Raw genomic sequence first — 21,377 nt, forward strand, 5'->3', positions numbered from 1 at the left:
GCAATGTAGACAAGAATGCGAGAAGCCAACATGGTAGAAGAGATCTTGCAACAAGAGAGCCTACTCCAAATGAAGACAGAGGGCTCCAATTTATAGATTAGGGCCTCCCATGAGCTATAATGGCAAGAGAAGACTATAATGACAAGTGGAGAGCCACACAATAGCTGAAGTGACAAGTGTGAGGCCACTTGTCTTACTTTGATCCACTGTCCAACAAGTGTGAGGCCACTTGTCTCACTTTGATCCACTTTCTTGCCACATGTCCCAATCTAAGAGAAGGGTCCTCCCATAATCTTTGCCTTTAAAAATATCCCAGCTGGTAGCCCATTTGTCATAGGTACGCTGGCGACTCTGGGTATTTGTTCAATTCCAGATGTAATGACGCAAACAGAATTTCCATTGGAGTCAGGTCAAAAATAGCAACTCTCCTAAATTTTAGGAGTGCGATCCTTTGTATTCCAGGATAATCCCCAATTCCCAAATCTTGTACTTTCCAAATATTTAGACGTCATGGGAGTCCACCATACCCCTTTCATACTCGGAAATGTCTAGGCTAGTAACATTCGTTGTCCCAAAGAAGAACTTTGATGCACTTACATCATAGCAAATCATGCTTAGGGAGCCAAATGGTGACAGATTTCACATGTTACATACAAAACTGAGTTGTGCAACTACTTTGGTGCCTTAACTCAAGAGAGGAGAGGAGAGAGAGACACCAAACACCCAAAACCTTCGCTCTGATATCAACATAGGCTAGAGCTAAGATAATCATCAAGTCCATGTATTGGGTGTGTGATAGTGGTTTCTCTTGGGAACAAAGCTCAGAGCAAAGGATATCATGGAGCAATGCATAGGCAAGTGCACAGAGAAGTAAGGAAGTTTTCTAGCACCACTCCGAAAAAAATCAACAGTTACACTTCCGAGCCCCAACATGAAGCATATGTTGCGGATGAAGAAGGAAGGCACAAAAGAAGAAGAAGATGCAGTTTTAATGCAATTTTCCCCTCAGTATGTGCGCGGCAGTTTGGCACGAAGCTGATTAACTGGAGTTGTTAACAGGTTACAGAGAAGCAATTCAACTCCCATCAACAACCTAAGCAAGAGGGGATGTCACATGCACTCCACACTTGCGTTCCATGTAGACATGCAACCTTCTTTATGTGCAAGCTTCAGGTCAATGATGGATACTAAGCATTTTTGTGAGCTTTAATCCAAGGACCAATCAATGGTTGCCATTATGGTAAGCCACGGTAACTTGGGCAGTTACTCGTTCAATGCAAAGTCTTGCCCAGTTGTTCAGATAGCTTATTAGGTCAAGTGCTGCACACCATACACATTTGTGGATCAATTTATGTTGACAGGTTACAGAGAATCACTTTGACTCCCATCAACAAGATGAGCAAGAGGGGATGTCATGTGCGTTCCGCACTTAGGTGCCGCGTAGACATGCAATCTTAATTATGTGCAAGTTCTGGGTTAGTGATGGGTAATGAACATTACAACGGAGGCGAGAGCCAAGAGAACCTTCTCTAATTGTTGGAGTGAAGACAAAGGTAGCAACACACACACAAGTAAGCAGGGATACAAAGAAGCACAACAATAGATTGATGAGAATTAGTGAAGTACAAGTCAAGTGACATGGTAAGGTCACTTACACACTCACTCATAAGAGTGTGTACACACACTTGGGGAAAAAACCTCCTAGAAGGATAAAAATGCCCCGACCCATCATTAGCCTACATCCACACATCACTACCATATAAATGACTACAATAATAAGCTAATGACGCTTGAACATATGGGATATGCCCTCTGAATCTGGCCGGCAACACAAAGAATGTGTCAAAAACAAACACCACTACTCAGTGAAAGTTTAAACTCAGGAAGGCCGTCCAAAAACAAAAATGATGCCAATCCGCAGAAACATATGGCGAAGAGGCTTCATAATATTAAAGAAGGTAGATACTTTACTTACAACCAGAAGGGCCACACTCGCTAGTTTTGCCCACAGGCAAAGGGTCACACTGCAAACGTGACTGAAGTTATAAGTGATCCTAATTTTACTGTGTTGAAACCTTCTTGTTTAGAGCATATAGTAGTGGCATTGATTGTGGCTTTAGTTTAGCAACTTTTGGTCCTCATGACCTAATCTGTATGTATTGATCAGTCATGGGGAAGCTTGTGGTAACATCTAGGAGCACTCATAATTTCATGAATGCCAAATTGGTGCAGAAGTTGGAGATACCAATGCAGCCAAGTAATCTAACGTGACTGAAGTTTTTTTTTCCCAAGAAAAAGATGCTTCTATTAGTTAATGAAAAAACAACCACAATGGGCTAGATACAAACTCGCCTCATGTATGGGGCGGGAATCAAATGATCATAAGGGAAGAGGCACTTCTCCTCCGGCTGGCCACTCTATGAGGAGAAGGCTATCCCCTAAGGGGGGGGGGGGGGGGGGGGGAATAACCACACATGTGGTCTGTAATGCCAAGTGGGGTCACCACCTCGATCTGTGAGGGGAGGCCCAGGCCTCCAGAGTCTTAAGAAAGCTTCCTACCGCTTTCGCATGCGGTCAGAACCTCCCTATAACTTCCCCCACTGACCGCGGAGGGTATGAATCACGTTGAGCCAAATGCTCCTAATGGACTCAGCAGGCGGAGTGTGGGTACCCTCAATGGCCTTGCTACATCTAGCTCGCCAAATGTGCCAAGCTGCAATGTTACTCATCTCTAGCATGAGCCTGGTCGCCAGTGGTCTGTAGGTGGGGCTGTGACTGGTCCTGCCGAAATGTGGTGAGAGAGCTAAAGGGCTAACCCTCCCCCATCCTCCTCGTAAGCACTGACCACCTCAGCCTTTGTGGCCCAAGCAACAATGCCCCATGTAATGATCTGGGTGGAGGCCCTGTCCATAGTGAAAATGGAGAATTTGCCTCCAAATCTGCTAAGCCTTGGGGCAATCCCAAAGACAATGACGCTCAGACTCCTGAGGGTGGCCGCACCTCGGGCAAGCTAATGGCCGACCTCCAACTGCCAGCCAAGTGCCAACCACCAAGATCTTGTGTGCCATCAGCCAAAGAAAGAGGGTGATCTTTCTAGGCCAAAACTTGTCCCATAGCCTCTTCCAAAAATTTGAGAGGAAGCGCTGTGAGAGGCCCTATGACTACTGCCAATGTGTTGCTGCTGCCAAGGTGCCATCAATCTCTTGCATCTAGATCCTACGGCCTAGCCGCGCTATATATGCAAAGGAGGGGGCATCTAGAGACTCCTCCCGATCAGCGGGGTCATGCCAACTCCACTCTCTCAGGTCCCACTATAAACGCGTGAGAGGTTAGCACTCCCATATCCATAGTCGTCAGAATCTCTCCCTGGCCACCTTGGCAGGTGAGGGTCTATGTGCCACTCCCGTGCCTGAAAACCAATCACCCTCACCCTCTGCCAAGTGCAACCACTGAAATCCTCTAAGGGAAGCCCGAATTGCTCTAATCTTCCATGGGATCCAATAGAGAAAGTGAGCAGACCACTGCCCTCATTTGCACCATGGACAACCACGAGAATATCATGTCTAGTAAACACACCTAGCCACACTGGGCGAGTCGGGTCTGGGACAGGAGTCACCCACTCCTGAGAGATAGTTGAGTCGATGTCAATGCCGAGCCTGTCTTTACCTTGGACTCCTAACAGGTCTCTCTCCTTCATCTCCGGGGCTAATTGCTTGTGTGCTATCCAATCTCCAAGAGACTTGGCTGGTCCTATGCTCTCTCTACCCCCTAGGGAGGATTTGAACGTGAAACGGGGGGGGAGGGGGGGACCACCAGAGGCGGCCTCCTGGACTGCTGCCGAGGGCAAGCTCTGGCTAAATATCTCATCTACCTGCAAATGAAGCATTGACCAGGAAGGCTTGAATACTACACAAATTGTTGGATGGGGTCGCTCCGGAGGCCAGGAATAGATATACAATGAGGCATTGAATCCGGCGAGGCCACACATATGCCGAGGGATGGAATCGTGACTGCCTGTTCGAGGGCCGAGGCAGCAGTGGAGGAGGGGATTCCATCACTCTCCCGATGGCAACACCAATCACCGGGAGAAGAGGTACTCCTTCCTAAGGCCTGGGAAGGAAACTATCACTGGGAAGCTCGACACGCCAGCCAGCAGATGCAGGATAGAAGCCGTGTTGCCACCGCGCAAAGAAGGCATTCGCCCTATGCAATGCAAGGGGGCTCAGCTGCATGACTTGGTCTCACGCCGCTGGCAAGTCGAACTCCACCTGGTAGTATCCATGCCCCAGAGGCTGAATGTCTGTGATCTTTGCAGGCTCACCAATGAGGCACACTTGTAAAAGATCCCTGAGTTGTCCGTGCGCAGGGCGGCTACCAACAATTTTGGAAACCAGTGTGGAGGTCTCTAATGTTGCAACAGTCGTGGCGAGAACCTGAAGGTCCGCTTCAGAAAAAGGATATGCCAGCAACGGTGGCCTCGGTCGGGGATGATGGAGCGGCTGCCATGGAGTCCTAAGAGTGAAGACCAAAAAATGCCGAGACTTACTGAAATGAGAGACGCCCCAAAGAACCTGAAAATCAACCTGTGAGTAAGGGGAAACAAGGAATCGCGAAGGAAATTCTATGATCTAGTGCTCTACTGGGAGTTAAACCTTGCGGTAATCAGCAGGAAAAACCTCAAAGTAATTATCTTTGATGTTATTTAGTACCTATGTCTCTCATGGATCTAACTCTACTGACTGTAAAGAAAAATCCACGTTAGATGATCAAGAACACATTGTTACACTTCATAGGCCAAAGAAGAAATCATATTATTAAGTTTTGCTAAATTCGAGGGTTTTATCCACACAAAATCACTCCTAAGTAAGAAATGGACACCATATGAATAGAAGATGGTATGATTCCTCCAATCCACATGGACATCTTGGTTCTTAGCATAGAACCATTCTTTACCTAATATCAAGTCTTCTATATCTATTTTTATAAGCAAAAAATCTAGACACTCAAAATACTCTTGTATCGTAATTGGTTGTCTATCCCACACTTGTCCATGTCCCACTGGATAGAGGTGATCAGTTGGTTGCATCGGTACCCCTAATTTCTGCACCAATTCGGCATTCAAGAAATTGTGTGCGCTCCTAGATATGACTACCAACTTCCCCATGGCCGATCCATACATATGGATTAGGTCATTAGGATCGAAAACTGCTGAACTAAAGCTACAATCAATGCAACTACTATGCTCCAACATGAAAGTATCAACACAAGTAAACTTAGGAACACCTTTAACTTCAGTCACGTTAGCACCCGCCGCCCCCCCCCCTTTCTCCTACGCCTATGCCTGCGCCGCCCCCCCCCCCCCCCCCCCCCCCCCCCCCCCCCGCCCACCCCTTCTCCCTTGCCTTTGCTGCAGCCTTCCCTCTTCTCCGCCTTCCCCCCCTCTCTCAGCCTATCTCGCTAAGCTAGAGGAGGAGATCTACCAACTCTTCCTAGGGAAGGACAGCAAGAGGGCATGGAAGATGTTTCAGGAGAGACAGCCTGGTACTCCGATTACTGCACCTAAGGCATGGCATACTTATGCTAGAGAGCTATATGATGCACCAGGACAGCCCCCCACCCCCCCTCCACTGGGAGCTAGACCGGCTAGCAGCATCTTTTTTATTATGCGGATGGTGCTAGATGCGATAGACAGGTTACAGAATGGAAAGACACAAGATCATGATGGGCTAGTTGGAGAGCACTTCTCATATGCACGAGACACTTTGGCTCCGCTCATCGTACATGTGTTTAATCGTGCCACTTGTGAGCGTTTCCCAACAAGCTGGACAGAGCATATCATTGTACCACTCTTTGAGAGTGGGGACCCCACCGTACCAGGCAACTACAAGACGATCATGATTGGTCATTACTTGGCCAAATTATATGGCTCTATATTGGAGTCCGAGCTGAGCCGATGGGCAGAGAGGCATGGTCATCGAGCACATGGACAGGCTGGCTTCAAGAGAGGATTTTCTACCTTGGATCACATACTGACACTTCGGGCACTTATTGAAGAGGGCAAGGCACAGAAGAGAAGGATATATTGCTGCTTTGTGGACTTCCGCAAAGCCTTCGATACCGTACCACGTGCCAGGCTTATGCACAGATTGCATGACATTGAGGTACCCGAGGATATGCAGTGGGGGATATATGCTTTGTATGAGTCTGGTGAGACAGGTAGAGTCCGAGCTCCAGGCGGACTATTTGATAGGGTGACCAACACGATAGGGGTGAAGCAGGGATGCCCGCTATCGCCCACCCTCTTTGGACTGTACATTGATGCGGTCTCTGATTATGTAGACAGATTGGGAGGCCCAGGGGCATGCCTGGCAGGGGTGTTGATACCATCTTGTTATATGCTGATGATATTGTTCTAATCTCAGACTCTCCGAAGGCATTACAGAGACACCTGGATGCATTACAAGCTTTCTGTGCGGATAGAGATCTGACAGTGAACCTTGGGAAAACCAGGTGTTTAACACCACACAGGCATGGGTGACGAGATCAGAGCCTCAGTTCACTTTCCGAGGGGAGCCGGTAGAGTACGTCAGGTCATATGTCTACTTGGGAGTCACTTTCACAGGACCGCGTTTCTCCCTGACGGAGGCAACAGCAGCTAGATTAGCTTGAGGGCATGTAGCCTTGGGGGCACTTGAGAAGCAGTGTGCACACATACAGTTTCAGGAGCCACGCACCAAATTGTGGCTATTTGATACGCTTGTCACACCCACCCTCCTGTACGGAGCTCCAATTTGGGGGCCTAGTATACATCACAAATCTTAGAGAGGGACAGATGAGGGATGGAGGCAAATGGAGAGACCACTGATTATGATGATTGCCCGCATGATTCGGAGAAAATCATCAGTACCACATGAGATTGTTCGGGCTGAGCTGGGTGCCCCACCAGTAGTAACCGAGGCCCTATTCCAGGTAGTTACATTTTTACAGCGGCTATGCGAGCTCCCTCAGCAAAGGTACTCCCGATTGGCATTAACCTCATCCATACAGTTAGCAGAGGATGGAGATACTCATTGTTGGCACGCTCAGATGAGATCATGGTTTGACCTACATGGTTTGCGGATAGAGGCACTACCACCCTTTCAGTACAGTCTGGATTGTCCATTTTTGGATCTCACCCTCTCAGAGCAAAACCGCATGATCAGGATGGATATCATCAGAGTGGACACAGAGAGGACATGGACTAGCCCCCTTGAGCCCTTGGGCACGAAAATGGCTCATTACAAGAGCCATTTTCTACACCTCTCACCGGATGATTTTATCATCCATCCGGCGTACATGGATGTACACCTATCACATGGGATACGTTGTGCCATTGGACAGATCCGGACCTCATCACACCAGCTGTGGATTGAGACAGGGCGATATGTGCATCAGATCTTGGATGGCATTTGTCAGCTATGCTACCAGGAGGTAGAGTCAGAGGAACACTACATTTGCCGATGTACAGTCTATTATGAGATCCGAGGGAGATATCACTGCCTCTTCCGAGAGGGTTTTGGGCCATTACACAGGGTCATGGAGTTTGAGGATCAGAGATGCCCGAGATTGTTTCTACTTGAGCTCAGGAGACACAGAGAGACCCTCTTGGCAGACAGGAGGCCGAGCCATGATGTACCTAGACAGAGGACCCTGACAGATTTCTTCAGCACCAGCACCAGCACCAGCACCAGCACCAGCACTAGCACCAGCAACCCAGCCCACACACCTCCTGATACCTCCTCCATTGGGCCATCAGGGCACCGACCACGCTCCCAAGGAGTCACCACTGATAGAGCAATTATCTTATGTCGTGCTCGTCAGCCACGCCCACTAGGATCTCGACCACGGCATCCTCACCATCGCCAAATCAAAGCCATTATTGCTCGGCATTGGAGGCGCCTACCTCGCTTCTACGACCTCTCCATTCTAGACAGCCCCATGGCGGAGATACTTGATCTAAGGAGAGGGCAACACTTCAACTGATCAGCATACATGGATCTACCTGATATACGTTTTTCAGTATTTTCCAGTATTTTCTACTCAGTATCATCTCGGAGTCTTAAAGTTCTATTCTTATAACTGTAGGACAATCAGTTTATTGTACTTTTTAGTCTCATTTAGTTGTTCTCTTTGATGAGACACCAACTTCAGATGTACTCTCAGTTTTGGTCTCATAGGCCACTATGGCCTCTTAGAGACGTTAATATATCATTTCTTTCCTTGGACCTTGCTAGCAACACAAACATCAGCCCCAGCTTCAGGAGATCTTGGAGAGGCACAGAGCCACCTTCCCATGCCCGGCAGATCTGCAGATCCTCTTACAGGCTAACCCCATGCTCAATATCCTTGACGGCCTCCTCCCCCTACCGGGGGGTTAGCTCCATAGGTTGTACGATGATGGTCCCACTTTGTATCATATGGCTCGGATTTGACATTCTCAGCTCATAGCTCTAGTCTTTGTTTTCTTTTGTACCGTCATGAGATTACACGGACACTATTGTATCACTTTTGGCCTCATAGACCCACTGGGTCTTTTGAAGACGTTTAATATAACTTTCTTTCTTTCTTTCTCTCTCTGCAGGGAATGGATGTGAAGAGCCATCACTACTATCACTTACATTTGTTTTTTCTTTCAGCTCTAGTTGGGTTTTTAATCGTGTTTTTTCCACGATTCTGTCACTTCATGGACACATTGTAACACTTTTGGTCTCATAGACCCTTTGGTCTTTTGTAGTCATTAATAGAACTTTCTTTTTTTTCTTTCTTTGTCTCTCTTTATTTCTGCAAATTATTGAAGATGGTTTCATTCAGAAGCCTCGCTATCTCCACACACGTCAAATGCCATGCGGATAGCAATTGGACAAACCCGAGTCTCATCACATTGTCTGAGGATGGAGACCGAGAGAAGAGAAGGCATTCTGAGGGAGGACAAGATCTGTAGATTTAAGACAGAGGAGCACTTTCTCTTCATATGCCCAATGTACTATGAGATACGAGGGAGGTTTCATTGCCTCTTTAGAGATGGATTTGGCCCACCTGGATCACCGCTGCTTAGGACTCTACTTGATGGAGCTGTATTGACATAGAGACCTCTATCAAGGAATCTGTTTAAGGCTCCAGATGCTTCGCAGCCCCCCATCACCAGCTTCTTTCCTTCGACCAAGCCGCAAAGCACAAGGGACCTCGAACTCGGATGCCCCTATCAGACAAAACAAGCTGCTGACACTGGTGATACCAGAGCCACCCCACCTCGCAGGCATTACATTGGAAAAAGCACTCCATAGTTGCATCTGGCAAGATATTCAAGGCCTACTGGATCGAGGCTACCTTCCACACGTCAGTTCCAGATCTGAGGGATTCTCCAGAGACACAGGGAGGCGCCCCCACAAGACAGCGGATATAGAGAGCATGTATGAGGCTTGTACCTGAGGTGATGAGTCCTCCCCTCTTCCTGATTGGATGCTTCAGCCATTACAGGCTAATTTGCAACATTGTCATTCACATGGCTGTTTTTTGTTTATTTAGCTAGATGGTTCACCTTTTTCCATGATACAGTTACTTTATGGATACAATGTAATTTTTTGATATTATAGACTCCTTGGGACATTGATATAACTTTCTTTCTTCTTCTTTCTTTCTTTCTCAACACACCTGTAGCTGTCGGCAATTCTGCACACCAAGTTAGAACTATCCATATCTGAAAAATGGCCCTTGTTGCACATCAATCGAGAGGAGAACATGGGAGTAGCAGTACGAACAAAATCTAGAATTCCTTGCACATGTTGTTGAGCTTTGAGAGCAACAGTGTCGTGCAAGTTGTCTTCATACATAAATTGGAAAGCCATTGTTAGAATATATTGCTGTTGATGTGATAACAAGCCAGGGTGGCTGTCACTATGTCTACCATTAAGTACTCCACCTTCAAGCGTGGAAGTCAAATCCAAAGTCTGTGAAAAGCATGAAATGTCCTGCATGAAAGAGACAAAGCAAGACAACTTATGTATGTGTGTGTGTGTGTGTGTGTGTGTGTGAGTCCTTAGAGATATCAGAGACATATCAAAAAGAAAGCCTATTGATGTAGTAAGTTACTCACTATGCTACTATCCAAGCGGAAGATACAGAAGCCGGATGGTAAAAGGGGTGCATCATCGGGAATAGATGCATTAATAGGAGCATAGATCATTTGAGTAGAGCCACCAGCAGATGATGCTTCACCTAAGCCACTACACAGCTTCAAAAGAATGCAAAACAAATCCAAGTGGTCAACTGTGCAGCAACAAAATCTCATTTGTCTCTAACCATAAGCTACAACAGCAAAGATCTGTCGATAGTTGGTATAAGAACTACCTGCAGCATGTACGTTTCATGCCCATTAGCAGCAGCATCTGCTTTTGAAGGCTTATTGGTTTCGAGCCTTACAACTTCCAGAACCTACAAAAGGCAAACAGATTACTAAGATTTACGGAATGTGTGTGTGTGTGCACGCACGTGTTTAAAATTGCATATAACTATATTTTTTGATATTGATGCACATACACATTTACATACATGCACACACATGCACACATGCATGCGTGCGTGCTACTAAAACCTTATCATCAAGAACACTTGAGGATTAATCCTCAAGTCCAATGACTATTACCTCGTCTCCTCCAACAGCAGAATTGAGGACCTGTACCGAACTGTACTTTGGCATGGCTCCTTTGCATAACTCCATACCAAGCTGTGTCCAAGCTGTATAATGATCTTGCATGAAATTCACAAAGGATGTAGGCGATACACCCTGTACCACCTTGTACTGTCAACATCTACTCATAGAACATATCTACCCACTACAATGTAGTCAAGGAAAAAGCTTACCTCCAGCACGACGGAAGTCCTGGCACAAATAATGCCACCTCCTACTATTGGATAAACATCACTCAAAGAATCAGATTGGCCTGGCTGTCTGCAATTCGGATATGGATTCAAATATACACTAACTGGACCATTGCAATCACTAGATAGTGAAATCCAACCATCCTCTGACAAGCAGTTCACTGCATTATTAAAACCTCTACAATACACGGAAAAAAAACCACAAAATGCACGTCAGTTATGCATCCATGCTTTCCCCATACAGAATTTGAGACCAAAAGGCAGGAACATGGGCAACCTGACAAGGCGCTGGCGAAAACCCCGTAGTAAATTAGCACGGTGATTGCCTACAGAGACCCCTCCCTTTAGTTCTCTTGCAACGTTTAGTAGATGGCACAGGACCTGAAGGCACCTCAAGTCACACAATTTAGTGGCACTGACCATTGCTATGCAAAAAAAAAAAAAAGAGAAGCATTTTGTAGACTTGGTTGCTTACTTTGTGAGTCATTTTCTGCACAAGCATGAGCTCTGACTCACAGAAGGGATGTAGGCTCCCAGCAATGCTTTCTAGCTGTGCAAGGGTGCAAAGGAGATTACATTAGGAAACAAAACACGGCTGCAAGGTTTAAGAACCACATATATGAAGAGAGTACCTCAAAGTTCAAGTTGTCAACAACCATCACCAATGACCCACCATTATCATGAGGTCTAATCAAATACCCACTTGGCAGCATTGATGTCCTTGAAAACCCCAGCACAGGCGGTCTTATTTGAATCCCATATGTACAGTTCAAAGACCTTTCACAAATCTGTGTTGTTCCAGATCAAGATTTAAGTTTAAGCTGTTATATGTCACGAAACAATGGCAGGTCACATGATGATATCAGTAAAGCTTCAAGGGAATACCACTAAGCTGCCATCCTCAGTACAAACGGTGTATCTCAGGGTGCATAAATCCCGTGCTGGAGCTAGGGTGGTGGGAGCATACACCTACAAAACATGGACACCTAAAATAGTCAGAACGTACAGCTTCAATGGCATTAAGGAAAGTCTGACAAAAACATCCTGGTTGGGAAATATGGTCACGAGTCTCCTCATCATCCCTAGCCTGTCCACCATCAACTCATTCAAAGCACAACTTGGTTCACAATTCAACACGACCAACCTCTTTCATGTACATTCCTACATGTCTGAGATTTGATCTTTTCTCTCATGAAAAGCAATCTCAAACTGGGAGATGAAAGATAGGGCCTTGCTGGCGTCAAACTTCATGGATTTGATTCCAGCCTTGAATTCTCTACTCCTCTTCCATCCTCTTTGTCAATCTCAGGCTTCTTGCCTTTATATACATGAGGAATATAACGCTCTGGTTCCATCCTCGTAGAGTTCGAAACATAAGTTTGATCCCTACGATGCGTACCTAGGACTGAAGAGGCGTATCGGTGAGATGGCAGTAATATAAGGAGTTGAGGGCCGAGGCATGGCAAGACTTTAATGACACCTCTACCCTCTCACGGTGAACAGCAGATTTCAGCCTTGCAGAAACTGCCCCAAGCGGATTTGAACGAGGTGACTTCTTGAACCTAAGCTCACCCTCCCTTCCCTCCAATACATCACCATTGTTTATGAGAAAAGAGAGTGCCCTCTCTCTCGACTTCACACCCAATTCCATTGCAACAGTTTCCATGGCATCATTGACAAAAGTGGAGTGCCTTCTTCTTGAGGTTTCTCATCTCAACATGCATAGCATCTTCCTCATCATTGTCTTGCACCTTCTCTTTACCATGGGAAGATTGTCCCTTATGTACATAGTCACCACGGTCTTGTCCTTTACTGCAGGAGGACAGCTGTCCCTCATGTGCAAAACCACGACGGAATACATGAGGTACATTTTCAACATGGTGTCTTTCATATGCATGCCTTCCATGGTGTACATCATAAGCTTGCTCACCACAAGTTTGCCTACCTGAGTAAGCATTCTCCCCACTACCTGTATGGCTGGCCATCATGCTCAAACTAGTAGAAACTCTTACCCGTAACCATAATTAGATTTGCATGTCCCAATCAGCACGAGCAAGAGTCGGCAACGTCACAGTGCACAGTGTGTCAGAGTTCCAAGCAGGTAAAATATCTAGCAAGACAAGTTCGTTTTAAGGTAGTTGGAGCTATGCACTAGATGTGTTCCAGGTTCATTGCTTGGTGTAGCAGAGATTATGGACTGGATGAGTTCCAAGTTCATTGTTCGAGACTTTTGGACGTGATATGTTCACCGTCTATACTATTGGGGGATGATGGGAGTGGGGTTTTCTGCAGACTCATAATTCTATACCTGGAGCCAAGCATATTTCTTTGCTGTTCAAGGTGGCATTTTGTTTGGAGGAGTCAGGTTGGCAGGTGCTCTTTCCGAGGTGTACCCGGTATCTGCAGTATTGCAGTGTCCATGTTTGCATCTTCATCCGCTTATCTTCTTCAAACTTTTGCACACTATGAGCTGCAGAGGGGGTGTTAGAATTTGTGCATCTCAGTGTGTTGTGTGGGAACAAGTCTTTTATTGGACACTTGTATTTTCTCTAGTCGTGGGGATAGCCTACAGGTCATGGGCTACTGTCGGCCAGCTCCTTGAGGGCAGTCGGCCAACTACATACCTCCCTATATAAAGCCCTCTTCCCTCCTCACTTGTTATTCATTGAACCTATTCATAGGCACATATGTTCTACACCATCTACTGGCTTGTATTGCCATTGTAAAAGCCTCTGCTACATAATAAAGATGTTCATTGTCTGATGTCTCTTTCTCTCTGCCTCTCTCCCTCTCACCTATGTTTTGCTTCCTCATTGTGCAACTTTATCAATCCTCGTCCTCCATGGATTCAAAGAGACATGCATGAACCTTGAAAATTGGTACGAGATTTGAGATGGGTTGTCCTTCCTCTATCCATATTATCTTTTACTCCGAATAGGTCTGTACCAAGACAACAAGCTCCATGTCTGCTGCCATCAAGAGTTGAAAATTGTTCTTCTACAATAATGAATCCACAAACCCTAACCCTAGACTTCTACATACTTCCTAGACTCCCTAGAACCATGCTAGGCTGAAATCTAGACTTTCTAGCACTATACCATGCAGAAAATGAGCAAAAATCTGATGCAAAACGTTAATTCAACGCAAAAAAAAAAACACACAAACCCTAATTTTCTGATTTGCATGCAAACCCTAGTGTTAATGCAAAGTTTTTCCTCGGAAAAACCTAGACGCTCTAATACCAGAAGACTTAAGATGAGATTAAATGCAACCAATTACTAATTAACATAAAAAATGCAAACCTTATTTTCGCCTACAAACCCTAATTTGTTGATTTGCATGCAAACCCTAGCATTGAAGCAAAGCTTTTCTTGGGAAGAACCTAGACGTTTTGATACCAATGTAACAAGAAACTATTAGCGGAGGACTTAAAATGAGATTAAATGCAATCAATCACAGATTAACGTAAAGATGCTTGAAAGACATGGTAGACAAGAAAGAATTTGACCTAATCTACTATGCATTGATATGGATGTAAATTACACTGAATGGAAACACAAACCCTAGAGTGGGGGCGCTTCCCTAATGATGATGCGGATGATGCCTATACCCATGGTATGTCAGGGAACCTTAAGTATGTTGGCTGCCCACTGTCTCCGAGCACATGCCTAAACTTAACATGAATGACTCTCAGACCTTGCTTGTGGATTTGGCACAATTTGTTAAGTGAATACATTAGCTTATGAAACTTGTTGATTCCCTTTGGAATCCGTATATTTTTGGGCACTCGGAGGGGTGTGTGCATGTAATGATTGGATTGATCTTTGAGCTTGGTTTGAAACTTTGAATAAAAATCACTGTTGAATCAGTGCTGAAACAATTTTATTGAATAGAAAGAAAATGGAAGGTTTTGGCGATGTAGAGGAGTGTCTCTTGTGGGACAGGACACTACCCAGCCTATCCCCACAGTTTCTCAGGCTCCACTGGGTGCCGGAGGTTTGCCTCCACAGTAACCAAAGAGGGTTTTCATAGATCCAAAGAGCTCTTTATCAACAATATTGGCATCTTCAGATTCAATGGTGGGCTGCTTCGCATGGAGTGGCTGAGTAGGTGGGCATCTCACTTTGCCATTACAGAATATCCGGAGGAGCACCGAATTATTGCAGCAGAGATGATCCTGGGAGGCCATGCCTTTGCAAGGTGGCAGGACCTTAAAGAAAAAGTCCAAGCTCCAAGGAAAAGGCAACGTCCGAGCTGCTTACAAACTATTCAGTTGGGCGGGAGGACCTTTGAGGCCTTCACTCAGGAGTTCAGAGAACTCATCTCCAAGTTCTTTGATCTCTTCAATCTTTATGTTCGTCTTTTCTTCCTGCAAGCACTCCTGCGGGCCAAGTCTTTTTATGTCCAAATGTTTCCAAAAGAACTACCGTATCGCTTACCTCCAAAAAGAAGTGTAGAGCATAAGATTGAGCTTAGACCTGGGGCACAGCCAGTGTTTAGGCAGTCCTGTAGGTTGAGTCAATCTGAGGAGGTGATTGAGTTGGCAGGCTAAATTAAGCTGGTTGGGAGATCTTCATTAACAAGACTCTCAAACCCTATACTCTTTTTTGTATATTTCAAGGAGAAATAGAAACCAGTAGTCCTTGGAAACCTAATTATGGCCTATGGAAGGAAGAGAGCACAAGAGAGGAAGCAGAGGAGAGGAAAGGAGGAGCAGCAGGGAGGAGTTTTTTTGGGGGTGGGGGAGAAAGAGAGAGAGAGAGCGAGAGAGAGCATAGAGCACCTGGGTATGAACAAGTTCCACCACTCCACCATTCTCAGCAGTGAATGTGGCTAAAACATCCGTTCGCCTGCATTCCTCAAGCCAATGGGGCCTATGCTTCACAATCTCCGCCACCTGCATGTCCCAGGCTACACAATATCAATGAAGGACCAAGTTTATTTTACAAAAAATGATAATGAAAGAGCTTTTTTAAAGAATTGCAGTGAAAGATGGCCCATATTTCACCTTAAAAGGCTCCAATGCAACCAGACTGCAAGCTCGTGCAGCTACTCCACCCCAAAACCGCGAAACAGCTACCGCTCCAATGGAATCCGGACCAGGCTAGTCACATAGTTCAGAATTTACAAAGTGTGTGTGGGTGCGTGGATGTGGGCGTGTGAATGTGTGTGTATGCGTGTGTGCATGCGTGTGTGTATGCGTGTGTGCATCTGCCATTCACACACACACACATGCATGCAATTCTCCTTCGAGTTTTATCTTTCCAAAAATATCATCTGACCTTCATCCCAGGCATCTGGATCCATTCCACCATATTTCCTGTTGCCTTCGCCAAAAAATCTGTCAATGTCTTTTCTGCAATGGTCATAAGTCTGCTTTGAACACAAGGAATCCCACTTAGCCATGTGACGGATTGTCATCAAAAACAATGCACTGACAAAAAGACAGGTAAAAGGCGGTAACTGTAAGATGTTTGTATCTTGGGATAGCAGAGGAGACAGCTTATGTTGTCCACTCGTGACTACAGATTCGGAACTATTGTCAGTTGTGGCAATCAAAACCTGCCAATGGGTTCACACTTCACTATGGGTTGAACATAAGAAATATAGACAAATCACAACAGGCATTCTATTACGCAAAATGAGAACAGATAAACTAATAAACAGAAACTTTCTCAATAAGCACTAAAGAGGTTTGCACATTTAATAAAAGAGGATTATAAATGCCTATTACACCTTTTCCTTCGATTCAATATCCTTGTTTGCTCATGTAAATGATTCTATAAAATCAACTATAATTTCCTTTGTATTTACAAGATGTCTCAAGGCTCCCTATCAAGCATAGTCACCAGAAACGAGAAATGGGAACGGAAACGTTTGAGGAATGGAAACGGGGAAACGAGTTTTTAGGGGTGGAAACGGCTGTTTCTTGTGAAAATCATTTGGGAAACGAGAAACGGCTGTGGAAATGGATGGGGTCCTGATACGAAAAAACGCATTTCTAGGGACTGAAACGGTTGTTTCCTGTGACTATGCTATCAAGGCACCCGTCCCCATAATTATGGGGCCATAATTATAGGTGATGCAACCCTAGGGATGGGTGCACTAATCGCAAGTCTCATGGGTGCACTAATCTCAAGTCTCATGGGGAAACGAGTTTTTAGGGGTGGAAACGACTGTTTTTTGTGAAAATCACTTGGGAAACGAGAAACGGCTATGGAAATGGATGGGGTCCTGATACGGAAAACGCATTTCTAGGGACTGAAACGGTTGTTTCATGTGACTATGCTATCAAGGCACCCGTCCCCATAATTATGGGGCCATAATTATAGGTGATGCAACCCTAGGGATGGGTGCACTAATCTCAAGTCTCATGGGTGCACTAATCTCAAGTCTCAAGGACTAGGCCAGTCACCAATATTTTTTCCAAAGACGTGAACATGCCTTAAGGGGAGGAAGTGCTACATCACCTGTATTTATAGCATTCCCCTAAGGATGGGTGTCAGCTAGGGAGTCTAAAGAGCTAGGCCAGCAGTTCGTGAGGTGGCCAATTTGAAAAGGAGAGGCCCTATGCATTAATTTATAAGCCTAAAGGTGAAAGCTCAAAAGGGGTTAACCTTAGGAAGAAATTGGCAGCATGGCAGTGGGGAAGGGGAGATTACATCTTAGCCAGGTTTCAAGGAGAACTATTGTTAAATCCTCCTAGTGACTCAGCTTAGGAGCAGCTTTTCCTATCGTTGTATGTACCATGAATGGACCACAATACCAAGGTTATAGCTTCAAAAATTTCCAAGCTTTTAAGATTTCAAAACATGCAAGGCACTATGCATCCAACCTTTGGTTAACCATTGAGAGGGAATATAAGAAATCAGTCCACCCTCCATCTGATTCACCCCCATTATGGCTTGCCTAGCCTCCATTCATTCAAATTTACTATTTTTGAGTTGGACAGTGTCCTCTGTTCATATGTCAAGACGCTTCATTTCAATTCATTTATATGTCCTCTAAGCCCTACTCTCATGTGCATATGCCATAATTAGCTGTTGTAAGTAATTTGGTTCACTTCTGTCAATGCCTGGCACACTTGTAGTCAACATGAAGGCTAGACAATATATGTCATTTAATTTTTTTTAAAGGAAAAAGCTAGCCCTGTGTGACCGCATATGCAGTCACACACAGTTGATCTAAAAGAGGCATTTCGATCACTGCAAAATTTCAATGACCAAAACTCTCAAAGAACAATCCTTGAAGAAGACAACATTTTTATAAAACCACAGCCCCTCATGGAAGCTGTACTCTCAAAAGTCATATTTGTTATTAAAAAAAAAAAAGAAAGGGAGGTTCCCTTAGGCCACAAGTTAGTAAACCTGCTGCTGCGGTGTAGGATGAAGATTCGTGTCTGTATTCACATGTGGCATTTGCAGCTGCTGCCGTAGACACTGGTTCTCAGTGCTCAACTGGGTGGCAAGGTTTTGCAGTCTTTCATTTTCTTCCAACAAAATTTGGTTCATAGCGTTCAGCTTCGTGTTCCAGTTCTGGAGACGGCCTGTTTCCTTGCGCTGCTTCTCCCGACACCTGCTCACCCACAAACTCAAGAGTCAATTCAGCTCTCATAATGGATGACTATCCTGGTTCCATCAAACAGAGAACTACACACTATACTCACAACCCACATACCTTCTGTTCTGAAACCACACTTTGAGCTGCTTCTGCCCTATGTTGGACAAAATGGGAACCTCTTTGATGATTTGTTGGCGACGGCTAGAACTCGGCTTTGCGCACTCGGTGTAGATTCGCTCAAGGACTTCGACCTGCTCAGTCGTATAGCGCACATATTTGCTCGATTCCATCCCACTTTTCCCATCCTTTGCCTTCCCCATTCCAATGGCTCACATTATTCTGCCACAATATGCTTCCTTTTTGCCTGCCTCCAGCCTATAAGCTATTGCTGTGTCCCATGGATTAAAAAGGTTAGCCAAGCTCATGATCCGATGCATGCATTCGGAAAAACAGTTGAAACTAAACAGGCGTAGAAGGGAAAAATTTTGATGCTAAACATCCTTCACGAATCTCACATGTCTACCTTGTGATAATGGAGTAGAGGCCACGAAAAGCGATTGGATGTGCTTAGAGTAGCTTGATAGAGGCAAGATTTGGGGCTCTGGGCTCTTCGCAAGGAGCATTGCCCAGGGTTAATATACAGAAGGTACATGAAGAAAGCACAATGGGGCTAATTGTGCCCGTGAAAGGGACAGGGAGAACGCCTAATGCAAGGTATTAATATAAGAGTCTACAGAGCTGATATTGATGGAAGGGTATGTAAATCCCACTTACACATATGGTGGTGGTGTGGGTCTGTGTGTGTGTGTGTGTTTGTTGGGGAGTTAAAAACTCAGCTGCAAATAATAGAGGGAATAATCTCACAGCTAGTCAACATTCTCATTCAAATGGCAATCTTTTCAACGCCCCACTTACCCCAAATACCCACAAGTGAAAAAAAGCAGACCAGGTGACCCACTTAACAATACAATACAAAATACTACACTCAAGTGAAGACAGCAAAGGCTGTGGGGAGTAAGTTTCAAAGAGACGACAAACTGCTGTTTGTACCCTTTTGGTAACATAAAGAGCATCAATCCCAAAGAGTGAGAGCAAGCTCCCAAGGACAGCAGGCACAATCCAACAAATCCCACATACTACGAGGACTAGTGTCTTTGTGAAAAACCACACCCCCCACACAGACAAGGGTGGGGGCTGGTAAAACCCACTCACAGACCAAAAGCCCTCGCGCGACTCCCGCATAAAGCACCCCATTTGGATCAAAAGACAAGCACTCAAGCACTCAAGAGATCGCAAAACACAGGCATTTAACCCTAAACACCAATTGGGCGCCTGAAAATCAAACACCTCTTTACCCAGAATGCCATTTGGGCAATTGGTAAAAAAAAAGCGCCCAATGGCTTAAAACGCCCTAATTGGCCCAAATAAAGCGCCCAATGGCTGGAAAATCGCCCTTCTTGGCCCAAAACAGGAGTTGGATGATTGAAAAATACACTCAAATTGTCCCAAAACACGAGAAGGGCGATTCTTTTTTCTTTTAAAGCACCCAGTTGCCTGCAGCCTGCAACAGATAAAACGATCCAAATCACGAGATGGGCGCTTTATATCAAAAGGTAGCACACACTTGCATTATTCAATTAAGAAAAAGTGGGGGGTTTCAAAAAAATTAGAGATGGGAGATGGGAAGAAGCGTGGCAGCAACGTACCTTGCAGGCGGCCTTGAAGAAAGAAAAGGACCGGGTGTGGAGCACTGGAGAGTGAATTGTTTTCAATACTGTTGCTGTGTGGCAGGTTCCACATCTAAAGCTGCTGCTGCGATTCCTATGATGTGCACTACTATACCTACAGCCTTTGATTGAAAAACAAGATACAGTCACCAGTGCTTGCTTGGCCTCTTTCTGTCTGTGTGTGTGTGTGTGTATCAAATTCCAAAGCTGTTCTTGCATTTCTTTAACTACCCACAGCTTTTGCAGGGACTTGTATATTCAAAGATACAGTCACCATGACTCGGCAAGGCCCTCTTTGTACTCCGACAGAGTGATTTGTAATTCACAGCCAAACTCAGCCAATAGTGATGATGGTGGTGGGCTTATATTAGCTCGCCCCAACTCTGGAGAATTAGGAAAGATGTAGCCTCCCTCTGTAGGTATGGCAAGCTCTTTAAAGGTGTGCAACTGCAGGAGGTAGGAGGGTGCAGAGAGTGTTTAAATAGCAGGACGTGGTGGCAGGTGTCGATGATGTGATATATTGACGAATTTATGAAGCACCTGTGACCCAGGTCCTGCACGAGACAACGTGATGTATGTATGGCCAGAGCAAAGCCCACTTAGTTGGAATGACAAGTCAAGTGCACATTTTTACTTTCAAGTAAAGATTATCACTCACACTCACATAGTACACTCAGTAACTTTGTAAAAGCCTTTACTCTTTTAATGCTACTAGTTCTGCGCCGCGCATCCGTGCACAGTCTGCCCCACCCTTACACTTCTAGCGCGTGCCTAGAGAGAGAAAATACAGTTTTCAATCACGAGGCTGCAGCTCGTGAAATAGTGTGACTTATAGTGTAGAGATTGTTGTCGTCTCAAAGTTTTTTTTTTTTAATGCAAGGGAGGATACTCAATTACATGCCATCACTTATGGGAGTGCATAGATCAAAACCATGTACCTTCCTTTTACGAGACAAGGGTGTCGAACCATGTACCTTCCTTTTAGGAGACAAGGGTGTCGGGATAAACCCTAGGAGGCTGTCATCTCAAAGTTTGGAATGACAAATGTGCATTTGTGATTCTAATTTGGTGAGTCGTTCCATATTCTTATCACCTCAAGGTGGTTCTACATTGTCTATGTCCTCTTTGCACATCTATCTCCATGCATCCATGGGTGTGGGTGTGGGTGTGGGT

General features: G+C 45.2%; 1 protein-coding gene across 3 annotated transcripts in view; it reads right to left on the minus strand.

The window, feature by feature from the left end:
- LOC147634130 (homeobox-leucine zipper protein HOX32-like) overlaps positions 1 to 20,814 on the minus strand; it is a 38,415-nt gene extending 17,601 nt beyond the window's left edge. For 2 of the 3 annotated variants that reach the window (XM_086805264.1, XM_086805261.1), the window contains exons 1-17: positions 20,184 to 20,814; positions 19,001 to 20,038; positions 18,595 to 18,865; positions 18,285 to 18,492; positions 16,382 to 16,479; positions 16,200 to 16,290; positions 15,926 to 16,021; positions 15,701 to 15,814; positions 11,803 to 11,886; positions 11,550 to 11,705; positions 11,393 to 11,467; positions 11,195 to 11,298; positions 10,900 to 11,095; positions 10,682 to 10,822; positions 10,387 to 10,470; positions 10,133 to 10,270; positions 9,691 to 10,007 (exon numbers count right to left, since the gene is read on the minus strand). In XM_086805264.1, the coding sequence (XP_086661390.1) occupies positions 9,691 to 10,007; positions 10,133 to 10,270; positions 10,387 to 10,470; positions 10,682 to 10,822; positions 10,900 to 11,095; positions 11,195 to 11,298; positions 11,393 to 11,467; positions 11,550 to 11,705; positions 11,803 to 11,886; positions 15,701 to 15,814; positions 15,926 to 16,021; positions 16,200 to 16,290; positions 16,382 to 16,479; positions 18,285 to 18,492; positions 18,595 to 18,797 (2,105 nt within the window). In that variant the 5' untranslated portion in view covers positions 18,798 to 18,865; positions 19,001 to 20,038; positions 20,184 to 20,814. Of the gene's footprint in view, positions 1 to 9,690; positions 10,008 to 10,132; positions 10,271 to 10,386; positions 10,471 to 10,681; positions 10,823 to 10,899; positions 11,096 to 11,194; positions 11,299 to 11,392; positions 11,468 to 11,549; positions 11,706 to 11,802; positions 11,887 to 15,700; positions 15,815 to 15,925; positions 16,022 to 16,199; positions 16,291 to 16,381; positions 16,480 to 18,284; positions 18,493 to 18,594; positions 18,945 to 19,000; positions 20,039 to 20,183 lie in introns of those variants that run through there. The other variant, XM_086805263.1, reaches the window with a different exon arrangement.
- Between the last annotated feature and the right edge of the window lie 563 nt (positions 20,815 to 21,377).

Source organism: Cibotium barometz, chromosome 11, assembly GCF_041138505.1.
Source record: "Cibotium barometz isolate CiBa-2024 chromosome 11, ASM4113850v1, whole genome shotgun sequence".
Lineage (NCBI taxonomy): Eukaryota > Viridiplantae > Streptophyta > Polypodiopsida > Cyatheales > Cibotiaceae > Cibotium > Cibotium barometz.